The sequence below is a fragment of the Microtus ochrogaster genome, chromosome 15, assembly GCF_000317375.1.
Source record: "Microtus ochrogaster isolate Prairie Vole_2 chromosome 15, MicOch1.0, whole genome shotgun sequence".
Classification (NCBI taxonomy): Eukaryota; Metazoa; Chordata; class Mammalia; order Rodentia; family Cricetidae; genus Microtus; species Microtus ochrogaster.
This window is the reverse complement of record NC_022017.1, coordinates 13,569,651-13,584,579: the sequence shown is the minus strand read 5'-3', so window position 1 is coordinate 13,584,579 and position 14,929 is coordinate 13,569,651. Positions and strand designations below refer to the sequence as shown.

The following is a 14,929-nucleotide window of genomic DNA, read 5'->3' as shown; positions in this document are numbered from 1 at the left end:
TGGACAGAGGGCAGATTTAGATGTCCTCTGACCCCATTTCTGGTCACTTCTAATGAAACATGAATGGCTTTAGTGGGAGGATCACTTAACCCAGGAATTTAAGACCAGCCTGGGTCATCGAATAAGACTTGATGAAAAAGAAAAAGCCACATGCTACAGTCAGAGAAGCCAGGGGAAACTAGGTCCCATTTTACCCATTTGGAGCGTCACTCAGACTTCCTTCCTGCTTTCCTGGAGTCTGTTCAGCAGGCAGGGATGCAGAGGGTTCTGCTGAATGTGGGTGCTGCCTGGAGGCCAGCTGAGTGGGAGAGAAGGCCACATGCAGGCCAGTCTTGCCAGGCTCACTGGCTAGGACAGTGCCCATAGCTCTGCCGTGGTGAGGTCTGCCCACACTTGGACTAGGGCTCTGAGCAAGGTGCTGTGTTTTGCTGAGATCATTTGACCCCGGAGTCTGATGGAACCAGGCTTGGGACACGGGGACTTGAATTCTGTCCTGAGGAGGTAGCACATGGGAGGCAAACAGGTACTAACCATACTTAGCCAGGGCTCCACATGGCAGGAATCAGGAGAGAACAAGGCTGGTGACCGGGGAAGTGTGCATGCCCGGTAGTGTGTGTGTGAGCATATGTATGCGTTTGCACATGAGTACTTTGCCATCCGTAAGGGACAGCGGAGACCCTTACAAATGACTAGAGTAGCGGCCCAGGAGTTCTCAGGCTCTTTCCTGAAACGCGACAGTTTGTGTCCCCACTCTGTTCCAAGCATCCCTTCCTGATGGTGCTCTTCAGACTCCAGGCCCCCTTGTCCCTAGGGATTTGGAGCCCACCTGAAGACAGGTAGACATCAGATGGTTTCTTGGGTACCAGGGCATCACCTTTGTCAGGTGCATTTTTCCTGGGGCTGACTGGGGAATACCCGTAAGTAGAGTTTCAAAGGAAAGGTTTAGGAGAGTATCAGTTCTTAATATTGGCTGTGCAAGCTCATCCCTTTGATCTTGGGATGGGAAGGACGGAGTGTGTCTGCTCTTTCATAGGACTGTGACTTTACTCTCTTAGAACTGGTGACATTGTGCCACGTGAATCGATAGCATGGGGCTGCATGGAGGCCAAACCACCTTGCTCTCCTTTCTTGCAAGGCGAAGCTTTGTCCAGCTGAGAAACTGGCTGTTTTCCTCCTTGTCTTCAGAATTCAGGCTTTCTCCTGGTTATCTAGAACTTGTGGTTCCAGCTTCAAGGGCCCCGTTGGCTCAAAGCACTTGCCCTATTTCTTCTTTGATTTTCTAACTCATTCTCCTGCTCTGTCTTCCTCAAGTTCCTGTTAGCTGGACCGTCTCTCCCTTCTCTTGTCTCTGTATCTGTCCTGTGTTCACCTGGCACAAGAGGGAGTTCTGGACTCAGCTTTATGTGTCACCCCTGGCTCAGCAGGGTCCATTCCCCCCTCCCTGCCCCTGCTAGAATTGTCCCCTTCTCTGTCATTTCCATCCCCTGGATGTCTTCTTGCTGTTGTGTTGTCTGGGTTTTGGAACAGTTTGTACCTGGTTTTGTTTTATGGTTGTGCTGTTCACCCACATCTCCTTGGAGTACTAATGTTGTTGCTCTAAAGTCCCCGATTCTGGAAGGAAACTTAGATCAGAATATCATTTCCAAAAGTTGAAAAAAAAACCCAGATGTGAAGAAAAGTGACCCTTGTACAGATACGAAAGTGCCGTGTTGTTCTGAGAAATGTCCCTGGTTATTCCGCTAACTTGGGGACAGGTGAGGTGGTGACACAGCATCTGGGAGCAGGTGTAGAAGAGGAAGCACTCGAGCTGAGTGATGATGTGGTGATGGCCTCCCACAAAGACAGCGCAGGCTGGCGATAGGCAGAAGTCTTTCCTGTTGGGCAGAAATTGCATCCATCTTTGCCTGGTAAAAATCCACAAATCAGCTTGCAATTTCCCAGTGGCTACACCTTTTAATTAGCTGGAAAGAATAAATCAAACAAAGGTAGTGTCCCCTAGATACCGAAGAATCATCAGGTACATCTGTTAGCTCATGCTAACAAGGCCTCTCTGTGCAGCCCCGACTAGCTTGGACCTCACTATGTAGATTACGCTGGCTGTGGAGTCACAGAGATCATCTGCCTTCAACTTTCCAGTGTTGAGATGGAAGGTGTGTGGCACATTAGACATCTTTTCTCAATTCTTGTCTCACAAATGTCATTTTGTTGGCTGGGTCTGCCCTTCCCATCTCGAAGCTCTCCGGCCCCTGCTGCACAGACTGCAAGCTCAGCTCTGTTTCTTGTTCCCCTCCTGTGTGCTGGCACACTGGGATCTCCAAGCTGAGCAAGGAGAGGACCTGGACCAGCCTCAACACCCAGTTCTTGGGACAAGTTGGGTGGTAGGATCTTCTGACAGCCACCCTTAGCATCAGGAAAAGCTGGCACGGGGCTGATAGCAAAGCATGTTTTCACAGTCTTACTGTATGAACTGAGTGTGTGTGTGTGTGTGTGTGTGTGTGTGAGAGAGAGAGAGAGAGAGAGAGAGAGAGAGAGAGAGAGAGAGAGAGCCCTGCTGTGACCTACAGATGATGCAACTTGTCCATCAGCTTCCTGGGAGACTTTCTCAGAGTCAGAACACCTGCAGGCCTACCCTGTGCTACATGCGGAAGCAGACCTACTCTTGTCTGTAGGGTCTTTACTATCCTAAGAATGTGTGGGTGGAGAAGGCAGGGTGATGGTTATAGCTGGTATTCCAGAGCCCAGTTTCGCCCTTCCCACCCCCACCTGGTTCTTACCACCTCCAGAGCTGCCCACCCCCCCACCCAAAGTCCCACCAGTACTATAAACGTTCTGTTTCCAGAGTAACATGCCTGACATCCCAAAGGATATTTCTTCCCTTCCTGCTCCACCCCTTCCCCAAATTACCGGCTGCTTCTTCCAAGACACAGAGGGTGACACAGAACCTCTGAGTTGCAAGGTTCCTTAGAGGTCACAGCCGTGCTGAATTGAGACGGGAGGCCCCATTTGTATGCTGCTCCTGCAGAGAGCTCACTATCATGCAAGGCAGCCAGTCTCAAATCGGAACGTAAGAAAGAGCTGGGAAGTTCCTTCACTTCACTAAACTCTGCCTGTCTGTGGCTTCCACCTGTTAGTACCGTTCATTTTCAACTTGTCATTTACTGAGGTGCTATTGTTCACCAAACTGTCCTGGGAAGTGGGGATACAAGATAAGGGTGACAAATGCCCTTCCTGACGTCATGGGGTTCAGAGTGTAGAAAAGAAATGCAAAACACACATCACAGACAGGTTCTAAATGGCTCCACAATACTGCCTAGAAGGACCAGAGTGACCCAAGGACACGGGTCCAGTATCTACCAGGGGTCGGAATGTCCTCCAGACACAGAGCAGACATGGGGACGGTCCAGCAGAGAAAAGACAGTGGAATCTTAGGTGGAAGGCTAATATTCTGGAATGTGTGGAGCTGAGAGATGAGGCTAGGAGACAGATCTGGGGCCTCTCACATGGGGAAACTGAGGCCACAGGAAGGGTTTTATGTACAGACTCTCCACAGCCTCCCAGAAGTCTAGAGGGGGCTTCATTTTCCCTTTAGGACGAAACATCCCGGTTCCTCCCACCGCTTGTCCGAGGACAGTGTTTTCAGAAAGCTCCAACTGCTGGGCTTCGTCATGTTGTCTTTATTCTTTTCCAGAGAATAGGATCATAGCCTGCAGTGACAATGGCTTTGGGGCAGATGGGAGAGGCTGTACCATCCCAGCCACATGTAGGCTCTGATAGCTTGTCTCAGTCACCCTTGCCCTCCAAGCCGGGTCCCTTCACCTTGGGGTTGATAGCAGGTGACTTTTACACTCAAACAACGAGTTTTGCTCTGTGGCTGGTACTTTCATCACAGAGGGGTTTCTGGAGTAGGGATCCAGCTGTTCTCTGACACTTTCTGTTTTTGCTCAGTCTAGGCTGAGAGCCCTGTCATTCTTTCCCACCCCATGACAGGGCAGGCCGTCACAATGACTCTTGAGGTGTGGCTCAGCCGCTCTACCACCTTCCTCTTAAGCTGCTCTCTCCTGTCTTGTCCATTAGGGGGTCATGAAATATTCAATTATTGTCTTGAACCTGAGATATTCTTCGCCTGTATATATTCCTTCTGACGTCACGCTGAATTCCGTCGCATCCTCCATGCCCAGGCCTTTATGAAGTGACCACTGCCAGCAGCCAGGCGGGAGTGAGACAATTCTGTTAAAAGTTAAAAGCCCATCTTTGGGGGAGCAGGAACCTGGGTGGGGCTGTGGGCTCCTAGGTGGATGAAGGGAGGGAGCAAGTGCCAGCACTTTGACTCTGAAAGCCCTTGAAACCCGAGGACTGTGGCATCACAGGGAGGGCCTCCGTGCAGAAAAGAGCTGCTGACTGAGGGACAAGGCTTGTGCTGCTAACATTCTTTCCCAGAGGAGATGCAAGCAGTGTCTACCCCTCTTCTTCTAAGGTCCTGGTGACACACTGAGGATTATCCCAGCTAGCCTTGTCGCAAGACCCTCACCTGAGCATCCAGCACTCTCTCCTACTCTGCCTTAAATGCATGTGGCAGGCCAGGGAAGACTAAGGGGGTGGGGGCTCTATCTACAGGCTATGGAGAAGCCCACCTCTCTGCCCACTAAAGGCATTCTGGGTATGGCCCATGAGGGAGGAGCATAGTCACGCGTAGCAGTTGGGATGAGCAGTCTCCTCAACCTTCAAACACAGCCTTTCACCCCTCTCCATGTTTCAGAGAGCAGCAGAGTCATGGGGGCAGCCTCTTGAGCCCCACTCCAGGCATGAGGGCCTATCAGGCACAGCGGGACCTAGGGATCTGCACTAATCTAGGGGTCCATCTGTGGTGGTCTGTGGCTGCTGTCAGAGAAGCTGGCTCGTGTGACCTCCGTAGGGAGCTGTGAGAGGTGAAGGATCATGACTCCCCGTGCTGGTTAGTGTGAAAGCATTGCCATGCAGGAGCTAATGTCCTTGTGATTTTCTGGGTCTTTTCTTTCGTGGTCACAGACAGTGTCTGGAGCTATGGATATCTGAGTTGAAGGCTGTATGGAAGGATAGAGAGATGGCTATGCCAGCCATGCCTCTCTACATGGGTCAGAAAACAATGTTTTCTTTACCAAATCCCTCCCTTCTCTACTGCTCTTGGCCGGAGCCACATCTCATGGCTACTCTTGGCTACACGGAGGCAAGGGAAGCAGGGAACCTCTTTGAACTTGGCTCAGCCAATCAAGAGCTCTTCTGTGGGGTCGAGTCAGATTGCAGAAGAAGGCTCATATCAGGTGGGCAGTGTCCTCACTGAAGCCAAGGCCCCTGGTTGCCACTTCTGTAGCTCTGGCCAGGTTGGCTGGGCAGGGTCTGTGCCCTGCTGAGGAATCTAAAGTGGGTACCGATCATACAAGTGCCACAGAGGCCAGTGCCTGCCAGTGGGTCCAGCCGTCGTCAGTGGTCAGAGGCTCATTACTGGCTCTTTGCTGAAGCCGGTGGAGGAGCCTTCCTCCCATGGGGTTGTGTTTGTGTTATGTGGGGCTCAGGGAAGCCCTCTAGTTGCCAAGAGACTCAAGAGGCCCTGTGTGCTGTGTCACTGATCACTTTACTTTGGGACTTTACAGGTCTTCTCTCTGATGGCAGGTCCCCAGAGCCTGGCCTTGGGTCAAGGACATGGCTCCCGAGGCTCAGGCTGCATTGCTTTCCGATCTGTTGGGCGAGGTGCTAAAGATTGGAGTGAGAAGCTGTGATTGGGTGGGTGTGGACCTGGGAAGGTTCCAGACAGAATCTGAGTGTAAATGCTTGGTTCATTTGCATACAGGGCTGGTTGGAATAGGTGATGGTCACTGTGTGGGCCTGTTTCCATAGAAACAAGATGGTAGCCACCATGAGGGATGGGTGAGTTGTTTGAGATCCTCAGACCTGCCTGGTGAGTCATACAGGACAGGTGTGAGTCAGGCAGGAACCTCAAAATCATGTGGTGAAGGGATTCTCCCAGCTCCTTTACAGAGGAGCTTTGCCTTCCATCATGGCTGGTTCCTGACTCTGGACAGATGTTTTTGTCTGTGCAGCCCTCTCTGTTTTTTGGGGCTAGCGCTCCTCCCCAGTGTTTGCTGATGGCGTCCTCTTCTCCCCACAGTTACTCATTTTTCCTTTTCTGCTCAGCCATTGAGGCCCAGAATTGAGCCTTTTTGGCTCCGATTGGCTGGAGAGTGGGCTCTGTGTTCTTTCCTGAGCCAGTTTGGGTGGGTGTCAGCTCTACCCATGCCTCATAGCTTGAGAATAAGGAGGCTATCCCAGGAGGATATAGGGGGTAGGAGGAATCCCTGGTCTTGGGTTCCTTGGAGTGCAGCCAGAAGCTTGGGTAGCAGGAGCTGGCTCACGGGTGGCTTGCTTGAGGGGTGGAATCTTTTACATCTCCCATCACGTCCTCAGCCTCAGGATCTCAAGAGGTTCAGGTTGTTAAAGCTGCTTTGCCCGTGAGGAAATGGAGGCTCATAGTTGGTGGCCCACTCCAGGTCACCACTGTACACGGGGAATCTGGGTTTGCTCACATCTGGCTGCCCTGGAGCCCATGTTCACCCAAGGTATGAGGAAGTGTCACCTTTTCAGAAGTCAAAATTATCCCACTGGCCTGTCCCAAGGTCTTGGGAAGTCTTACTGACACTCAGGAAGCTGTGAGGGATGTTTGTTTCCTCCTGCCTGTGGCAGAGCTTATGGTGTCCCTTTCCCTCCTTCCCAGTAGCATAGCCCACCCTGGGGAGGGGTGCCAAGACTGGTCTGAGCTCACTCAAGTGAGGCAGACATTGAAAGAGGTGGGAGGCATATAAAAAAAAATCATGCATTGAGGATGCTCAGTGCATACTGTGCTCACCTCACAAGCCTGATGTTTAGAACTTGGAACTCTGGTACTCTCTTCGAAGCCAGGAGGGCATGGCAGCTCACCTCTAATTCCAAAGTTCTGAAGGCCAAGACAGGGAATCCCTGGCTAGACTATTGATATTGGTGAGCGTTGGGTTCAGTTAAGAGAACTTGACTTAACGAATAAAGGTGGAGATCAATCAAGGAAGACTCCCAACATCGGACTCAGGCGTTCACACGCACACATGCGTCCTCACACGTGGGGACATGAATACACGCTATACAAAGACACAGGCAAAACAGAACAATCAGGCATTCCTGAGTGGGTCATGGGGCTCAGCTCGTCTATAAACCTAGCAGTCACAAGTCTGAGGCAGAAAGGTTGTTGAGAGTTTGAATCACAAAAGAAAGACTGTCTACAAAACAAAACAAACGTACATATTTGCCTGAACACTGTGCATTTCTCTCACGGCCCTGGGAAAGGGTAACAGCACCGAATGTAGGCCTGCCGTGGGAGCGTCTTGAGTCCCTTGATCCCTGAGTTCCTGGAGTCCCCTAGGTTCCCACCTTCCTGGGATCTGCCTTTGTCACCCATCCTGAGATTTTGTAGCCATCCTTCCTTGTGCAGAACCCCCCTGAGTTGTGAACTGAGGCCAGCACAGTTACATTCACTGTCCTTAGAAGTCAAGTGGGCTTAACCACCTCCAGCCTCCTGGACTTGGAGACTTTGTGGGAGGAACTATGGGTATCTTAGCACAGGCATGCTGTAAGGGAACACCACAGACTGCCTGCTTACCCGGAGCTATTGTTATAGACAGCAGACGTGTATTCCCAGTTCTGGAGGCTGAGACTCCAAGGTCAAGCTGCAGCAGGAGAGTTTGGAACCTGGTGAGGGTCCACTACCTCACAGATATGTTTCCTCGGTACACCCTCATGGATAAGGGGGTGAACAGTTTTCTTTGTTTAGTCTGTAAGGGCACCAATTTCACCCTGATGTACCCCAAGAACACCACCTCTTTGTCCCATGATTTTCGTTAGAACTTTAGCCTATGACTTTGGAAGGGATATAAACTGACCACAGTCATGGGCAAAATCACCGTGACTGTGAAGGAACTGGCCCGAGTCAAGAGCCATGATGCCATTTTTGTGGTGCCTCCTCCCATTGCTTCTCATTCTTGCTGCATGTGCTCCACCAAGACCCCTACTGTGTGCTGGGAGTCAGGAGAGTGTCCTAGGGTGATGGTTTAGTTGTCAAGTGACACCCGCTGAGTCCTCTCCAGCTGCCTGCTCACCGATGATCCGCCATCCCCACCTCCACATCTTCTCTGCCATGAGCCCAGTCTTCTACTGCATCTTAAGAAAGCCCCACAGGGTTCTCCCAGAGATGGAGGAAGCAAATGTAGATACCAGCCCTGGGTGCATCTGGAAAGGCACTCCGTGTCACTTCGCAGTAGCTCCAAAGGCTCTTTTTTCCCCCTATCTTGTTCTTCAAGCTATTTATTTGACAAGCTCTCATGACTAGGGAGCCTGCATGTGCTCAGTGCTGGGGACCTGGCTGGGACCCTGAGGCATCTCTGAGGATCTGAGATGTGCCGAGTAAGCAACAGTGAGATAGATACAAGGCAGGAGGGCTCAGCTCAGCTTGGGGTGGGCCTGGGAAAGCCAAAAAGGACTCTTGAGATACAAAGACTGGACCAAAGGGGCCTGGAACACTCTGAGAGCTGGGGTTGTTGCCAGACATTGGAGAACAGTGGGTAGTGGGCAGTGCTGGGGATGGGGCCAAGGGGGTTAAAGAATTATAGCCTGGGCCTTCCTGGATCTTCCTGTCTGGGTGAATATGACCTCTTCCTTCAGGGTACATGTGACTTGTGGGTGAGCTGAAAAAGCTAAAAAAAAAAAAAATCCAAAAAACTCATGATGGCTCATACCTACTGTCCCTTCCTCAAGCCAGGTCCTATTCTAAGCCCCGAGTCTGTGTTAAAATCCTGCTCCGTTGAATGTTCTATTCAAGGTCACTGGTGTACCGGTAGTGAGCTGGGACTGAAACCCCATAACATGCTCTGACCACTGAACCATACCGCCTCCAAGGATGCTGGCCATCTCGCTGCTGTGTGTTGTGGTCCCTGGGTTAGCTGGGGGGGGGGGGCTTATGAACTGTGATAAGATGGAGGTAGGAATAGGTTCTTCCACACCTGGCTGTGTCCCCTCGGTGTTCTCTGGGTCTTGACTTCCTCTTCTGCGGACAACAGGCACAATAATCCGACTGTCAGAGAGTTTACCTGGGGATGTGTGTGTCTGCTTGGTGTCTTCTGAATGCTTGAGAGGCCCTTCCCAGCCTGCCAGGATTGAGTGGCAGGTGGCAGAAGCTCAAGGCACCCAGGCTCCCTGTCCCTCAAGCCTCAAGGAAAGAAAGGAGGCACAATTGAGAGCAGAGCTGCTCCATCCCTGGGCCCTATTCCCGCAGCTCTTCCCCAGCCTTCTGCGTTGGTGCAATCCTCAGGCCACACTGAGGCAAAGTGGTCCTCATGCCTCCGGTTTCCAGGCCACATATTTAGGGAAGGGGTCTCCTCTCACCTGGCCCAGCCCAAGGTCTGGATTACCCTCAAGGACAACCTGGGGCTGCATGCCCATTCTGACCCTGTGACAGTGACCGAGTCAGGAGGACGCACCTTTATCTGAGCAGTCCTGGGCCTCTCCCTGGAGCCAGGAGTTTCAAGGTAGGGTTCTTTCTCAGGAACACCACAAGAAACCCTGAGGAGCCCCTCATCCTATCTGCTTCCTTCTCACTTGCCCCCCCCCCCCCCCCCCCCCCCCCCCCCCCCCCCCCCCCGTGCCCAGCCACTCAGGGAGGACAGTCCCTCTTCCCCTGGAGAGGTTACTCAGTGGAAGTGCTTTTAAGCCAAACCGCTTTGCCCAGTTAGGTGCTTGGGAGCTGGCAGGAGGCAGAGGGGGGTTGTTGACTTCTCTTTCCTTAAAGACTTTTAGCACCGAAACGTGTGATAAAAGTAACTGTGTAATTAGGAATTAATCTCTCACTCTTGAAAGCGATGTCTTACTTGGGGCCTGAGGGAAGTCAGCCCCGTGGTTACTCACCCACTCAGCACCTTGTTAGGAGCTAGGACCAGGGGCTCAGAGACCACTTTCCTGGTGACAGGAGGAGGGGATGGCTTTTAGCACAGAGTGGGTGGGGTTATTCACAATAGGTTGAGTGTCTCTAGGGTGTAGGCAGCAGGTGAAGCTGGCCATGAAGGTCAGAGGCACGCTTAGTGCCACACTGTGTTTGGGGGTGGCTGCAGGTGCTGTTGCTGTTGGCCCACCTCCCTGCACCGCGTGCTTGGAATAGAACCCAGGGCTTTGCACATGGTAGACAAGCTCTCTGCCCCTGTGCTGCAGCCCAGCCTTGCTGCTCCAGCTCCCAGATGTCTCTGTGTTCTCTCGAGGCTCCTGGACCACCCTGTTACTACTTTCCCCCTCTTTTCATCTTTCCTGGATCAGTTCTTGAGTGAATGAGCAGCCTGAGTCTTCGACTCAGAAGAGGGGGCTCCATCCCTGCCAGGAAGTGTGGGCTGTGAGGAGGCAGAACAGGGGGTGATGGTGCAGAGAGAGAAGAGCCGTCAAGAAGACAGAAAGGAGGGGAGTGAGGTGTTTGCCTAAGGTGTCCTTGAACCTGGCTTGGCACCTAGGGTACTGAAGGTAGGAGCAGGGAAGAGGGGCAAGGCCAGCCTGGGGACAGCCTTGAAGGCTGTGGTCAGGAGTATGACCTTTTTTCTGAGGGCAATGGGAGCCATGGAAGGTTTTAGGGAAGCACAGCTCCACTAGAGACTTAGATTTGCGATGTGGCTGGGCTGGGGGGAGGGGAAAGCAGGAGACAGGAGAACAGGAGGGAGGCTGTCACAGCTGTCAGAAGACAGGGACAGTGACGTAGTCTCAGCAGGAATGGTAGAGATGGCAGCAGCTGTCCCAGGTTGGACTTGCTGGTGCAAGAGTCTCTGTCAGGATGGTGAGGTTCCTAGGGCAGAAACTTAAACTCAAAGTCCGTGTCTCCCAGTCAAGTGTTCTTCCCTGTCCCTTCCACACATGTCCAGCATCCTTTTGGTCATGTTCCGCTCTGGGAAGAATGAAAGCTTCTAGCTTCTCCACTGTGCACCTAATATGTGCTTCTTTTGTTTTGTTTTGTTTTTTGTTTTTGTTTTTTTTTTGAGACAGGGTTTCTCTGTAGCTTTGGTGCCTGTCCTGGAACTAGCTCTTGTAGACCAGGCTGGCCTCCAACTCACAGAGATCCGCCTGCCTCTGCCTCCCGAGTGCTGGGATTAAAGGCATGCGCCACCACCGCCCAGCCTAATGTGTGCTTCTTATCCCCAAATAAATTTGACTGTACTCCTCCCTGAGACAGGAAACAGCCATAGCAGAATGTTCCAGTGGGGTCATGGGGCATAGAAGTCTTAAGAGGAACAAAGCTTTAGTGTTCTGTTCATGTTGTTAAGAACTTGGTAATATCACATTTTCAGTGGGCTGCCAGGAAGCTAGGAATTCAGATTTTGATATTAAATTCTACAAGAACTTTCATGGGGGGAGGAGTGGAGGGTTTTGTTGTTTGTTTGTTTGTTTGTTTGTTTTGAGAGCCTAAGGGATGCACAGATGGGTCTCAGGAAATTTTGCAGCTCATTGTGAGGGTGTGCTCCTGCCCGAAGCCCTGGAGGGTGAGGTCCAGAGTGGAGGGCAGGGGCTGGGCTAGTGTGCAGTTCTGTCTACGTTTGTTCTGTCTGAGCTTTGAGGGTTCTAATGTGCTTCTGGCTGCAGCTGCTCTGCATCTTCTAGGGAGCCAGAGTGGAGGGGTTTGCTGAGTCTGAGGCCAAGCCTGTGTGTCCCATCAACTTCCCACTGCGAGGAGGTGTTCAGCCTGTTGTTTACTAGCTGGGCCTTGGTGATGATATCCAGCTGCAGCCCACATGCCATCCAGCATCCAGGCAGCTTGTCTCTTCTCCCTGGTTGTGGGAGACAGTGTCAGAGAGCATCCCACCAAGATGCTGAACCTCTCATGGCAGCTGTATCCCAGGCCCTGTGCTTTGCCCAGTGCTGAGCATCCAGGCTGTGGCCCTGGGGGCTCTGGATGGGAAACACTGGAGCACATGACCTTGTGGGGCCTGGAGTTGGGGACAGGCAGGGGTGTCCTGAGGACTCCCTTGCTGAGGCTGCTCTAGAGCAGGACTCTCTCCTAGGTTGATAGAGGCAGGTTCAGAATAGTGGCTGCACTCAAATTTGGGGGTGGGAGGGGGCTCAGGCAGATGGATACAAGGAGTTGGCAGGATAGGGCCCAGACAGCCCTCAGACAGCCCCCGATTTTCTGCCTATCTCTACCTCTCAAACCTGCATTTTTTAAAAAAATGTTTCACAGGGGTAGGAATGGCTCCATGTTCCCTCTGTCCTGAGCTAGGCAGGTGTACCACCTAGGGTTTTGGGCACAGTCCATGGGAATCTCCTCTCCCACACCCCCAAGCAAAATGTACACAGCACTCCCTCACGACCAGATCCAGAGAACCTGCGTCAGCGGGAAGAGGGTCTGTGGAGTGCGTGAACGCTGCAGGGTGTCTCCCCCTTGCCTGGGGTGTGTATGTGCGTGTGCTCTTGTGCCAGAGCAAAACCATGCCAGGGTGAACACCCAAGTGTGTGTGCATGTGTGTGTGTGCCAGCATGTGCCGCCCCCACAGTGCCTCCGTCACAAGCGTCCCCCAGCTGCTGGGAGAGCTCTTTCTACACAATATGAAAATGACAGTTTGGTTCTCCCACGCATGGAATCCTCACGCGGCCTGCTCCCTACTGCCTGCTCAGGGCCGCTCTTGTCCTCCCCCATGGACAGGTCTCAGCCTCACCCTCTCTGCTGGCCTTCCCTTCTTCTCCCTTCTTCTTCCTCTCCTCAAATCTTTGTCTGTGACTCTAATCTCTGTCACTGTTTTTGAGGTCACCCCTCTCTAAATTTAGGCTAAAGCAGGAGCGCATGTGTCTGAGGGTGTCCATATGCGAGTGTGTGCGCAGATGAGCAAGCTCAGGTGTGTACGCGTGGGGGTCGTGTGCACAGAGTGGAGCCTGCCAGAGAGCTAGGTGTGGACAGAGCGGGGAATGGACTGGGGCATCTCAGGTGAGGCAGCTTTCGCTCAATTACTCCTCAAGCGACAGGAGGGGGCGGTGGCTCACAACAGTTGGACAGGTTTATTGGGTGTGTAGGAAAGCCTTCACTTCCCACCCACACTGGTGACATATGGAGCCAGCAGCCATGCTGGAGCCAGGGTGAGATGAGGGAGACTCTACTGAGTGACACCTGAGGCTGGTTGTTGAGGGGATCTTTGAGCGAGGGGGAGGATGGTGGTGTCCCAGCAGTTGACATCTGACTGGTTGTATAGACCTCTGTGTGGGTCTTCAAGATCTGCTCTGTGTGAGATCTGGGAAGGCTCCCTGGAAGAGGCTACTGCTAGGAAAGCTCTGCAGGGCAAGTGGAATGAGGAGCAGAGCAGAGAAGGGACTAGGGCAGTGTGACGCTCCAAGGCTGTCTCTGTGTGAGTCACCGTGCCCAGCAGGGTTGGGCTTGAGACATTTTGGGTCCATGGTACTGACATTGGTCTGGCGCATTCTGGAATCAGTGTGGAAAAGCTTCTGAGGCTCCAGCGCTGTGTGCAGGAGAACTGCTAGCCCAAGCATGATTTCATCACAGACAAGGGGATGGCTCCTCCAGGCAGAAGAGACCCCTGAGAAAGGTTTTGGTTGGCTGAGGAGTGTCTGTGAGCCTGAAATGTGGTTGACCAGTACAGCGTTCCTCAGCACCCTAAGAATACAGAACGCCTGTCACGTCTTGGAGATGTGCCACCAGATGCCTCGGGCTGGTGTGATGTGGGCAGAGAGGAGGCTGGTCCCGTGCGATGCTTGGCTCTAGCCTTATCTCTCTTACCCTCTTGCTTTCTTACTGGGACTTTGTTTCCGGGCTTGGTGGGTCCCTCTTAGGCCCTTATCTGTGATAGAGGCTTGATAAAGCTACCATTGATGTCAGTGACACCCAGTTTCTATGTGATACCAACCTGAGGTCCCTTAGCTCTCTATGTTTAATCTATGGCCAAGCATCCACATTGGAAGAGAAGGGCTGATATAAGTCAGGGGTCAGATAGATAGGGTCTAGAGGGTGGGGGGCCATCTGGCATGGTGCTGACTCTATAGTGGGGACCTGTCTCTGTTCCTTCCACTTCCACTCCTGACTGTACCTGCAGCCTCCCTGTGACAGGTGCGTTGCTGCTGCTAACCCTGCTTACAAGGAGACTAGAACCCATCACAGCTGGATCTTGGTCCCTTTCCTCACTATTCTAGGGAGTGTGGGTGGCTGGGTGGTCCCACCCTGGGATCTGGTCCTGAGTATTTTCTATACTGTCCCTCATTCTCTCCTTTCTTCATAGGATGGTCGAATACTCTCTGGACCTTCAGAACATCAACCTGTCAGCTATCCGCACTGTGCGTGTCCTGAGGCCCCTCAAAGCCATCAACCGTGTACCCAGTGAGTTGGACCTCTCTGCCCACACATCACTGCCTGCCCAGCTTGCCCTGTTTATTTACTCAGAGAAGACAGATCAGTTCCTTCCTGGGCCAGATCTATGCTCACGGTGCTGGGCAGATGTCACGTTGTTCCCACTGAACTCATGGGCCAGCATGTGGTACCCAGAAGTGCTGGGGAGGGGGACTTGATGACTCTGAGTTCTCAAATAACTTGAATTTCAGCACTTGGGAAGTCTGACTGTTCTGGAAGAAAAGGTTACTTGGGGGTGGTTCATACAGACTGTCAAAGGGGGCTTGTGTAAGAAAAGAAAGTGATTAGCCTAAGGGAGAATGAGTTTAGTCCTTCACTGGGAAGCCTGTCATGGCTGGCTTAGAACTTGAATCTGTCACCTACTTACCCATAGGATTGTCTGCTCATTTGCACACCCACCTTCCTATCCATTCACACATTTGTCTATCCATCCACCCACACCCATCCACCCATCCACCCAACCATCCATCCATCCATCCATCCATCCATCCACCCATCCAC

The 14,929-nt window shown here is 52.4% G+C and overlaps 1 protein-coding gene across 1 annotated transcript in view; it reads left to right on the top strand.

Annotated features, from left to right (window-relative positions):
* Cacna1i (calcium voltage-gated channel subunit alpha1 I) overlaps positions 1-14,929 on the top strand; it is a 116,336-nt gene that overhangs the window by 37,819 nt on the left and 63,588 nt on the right. The window contains exon 5 of the mRNA XM_013348740.2: positions 14,301-14,398. Coding sequence (XP_013204194.1) covers positions 14,301-14,398 — 98 coding nt within the window. The remainder of the gene's footprint in view (positions 1-14,300; positions 14,399-14,929) is intronic.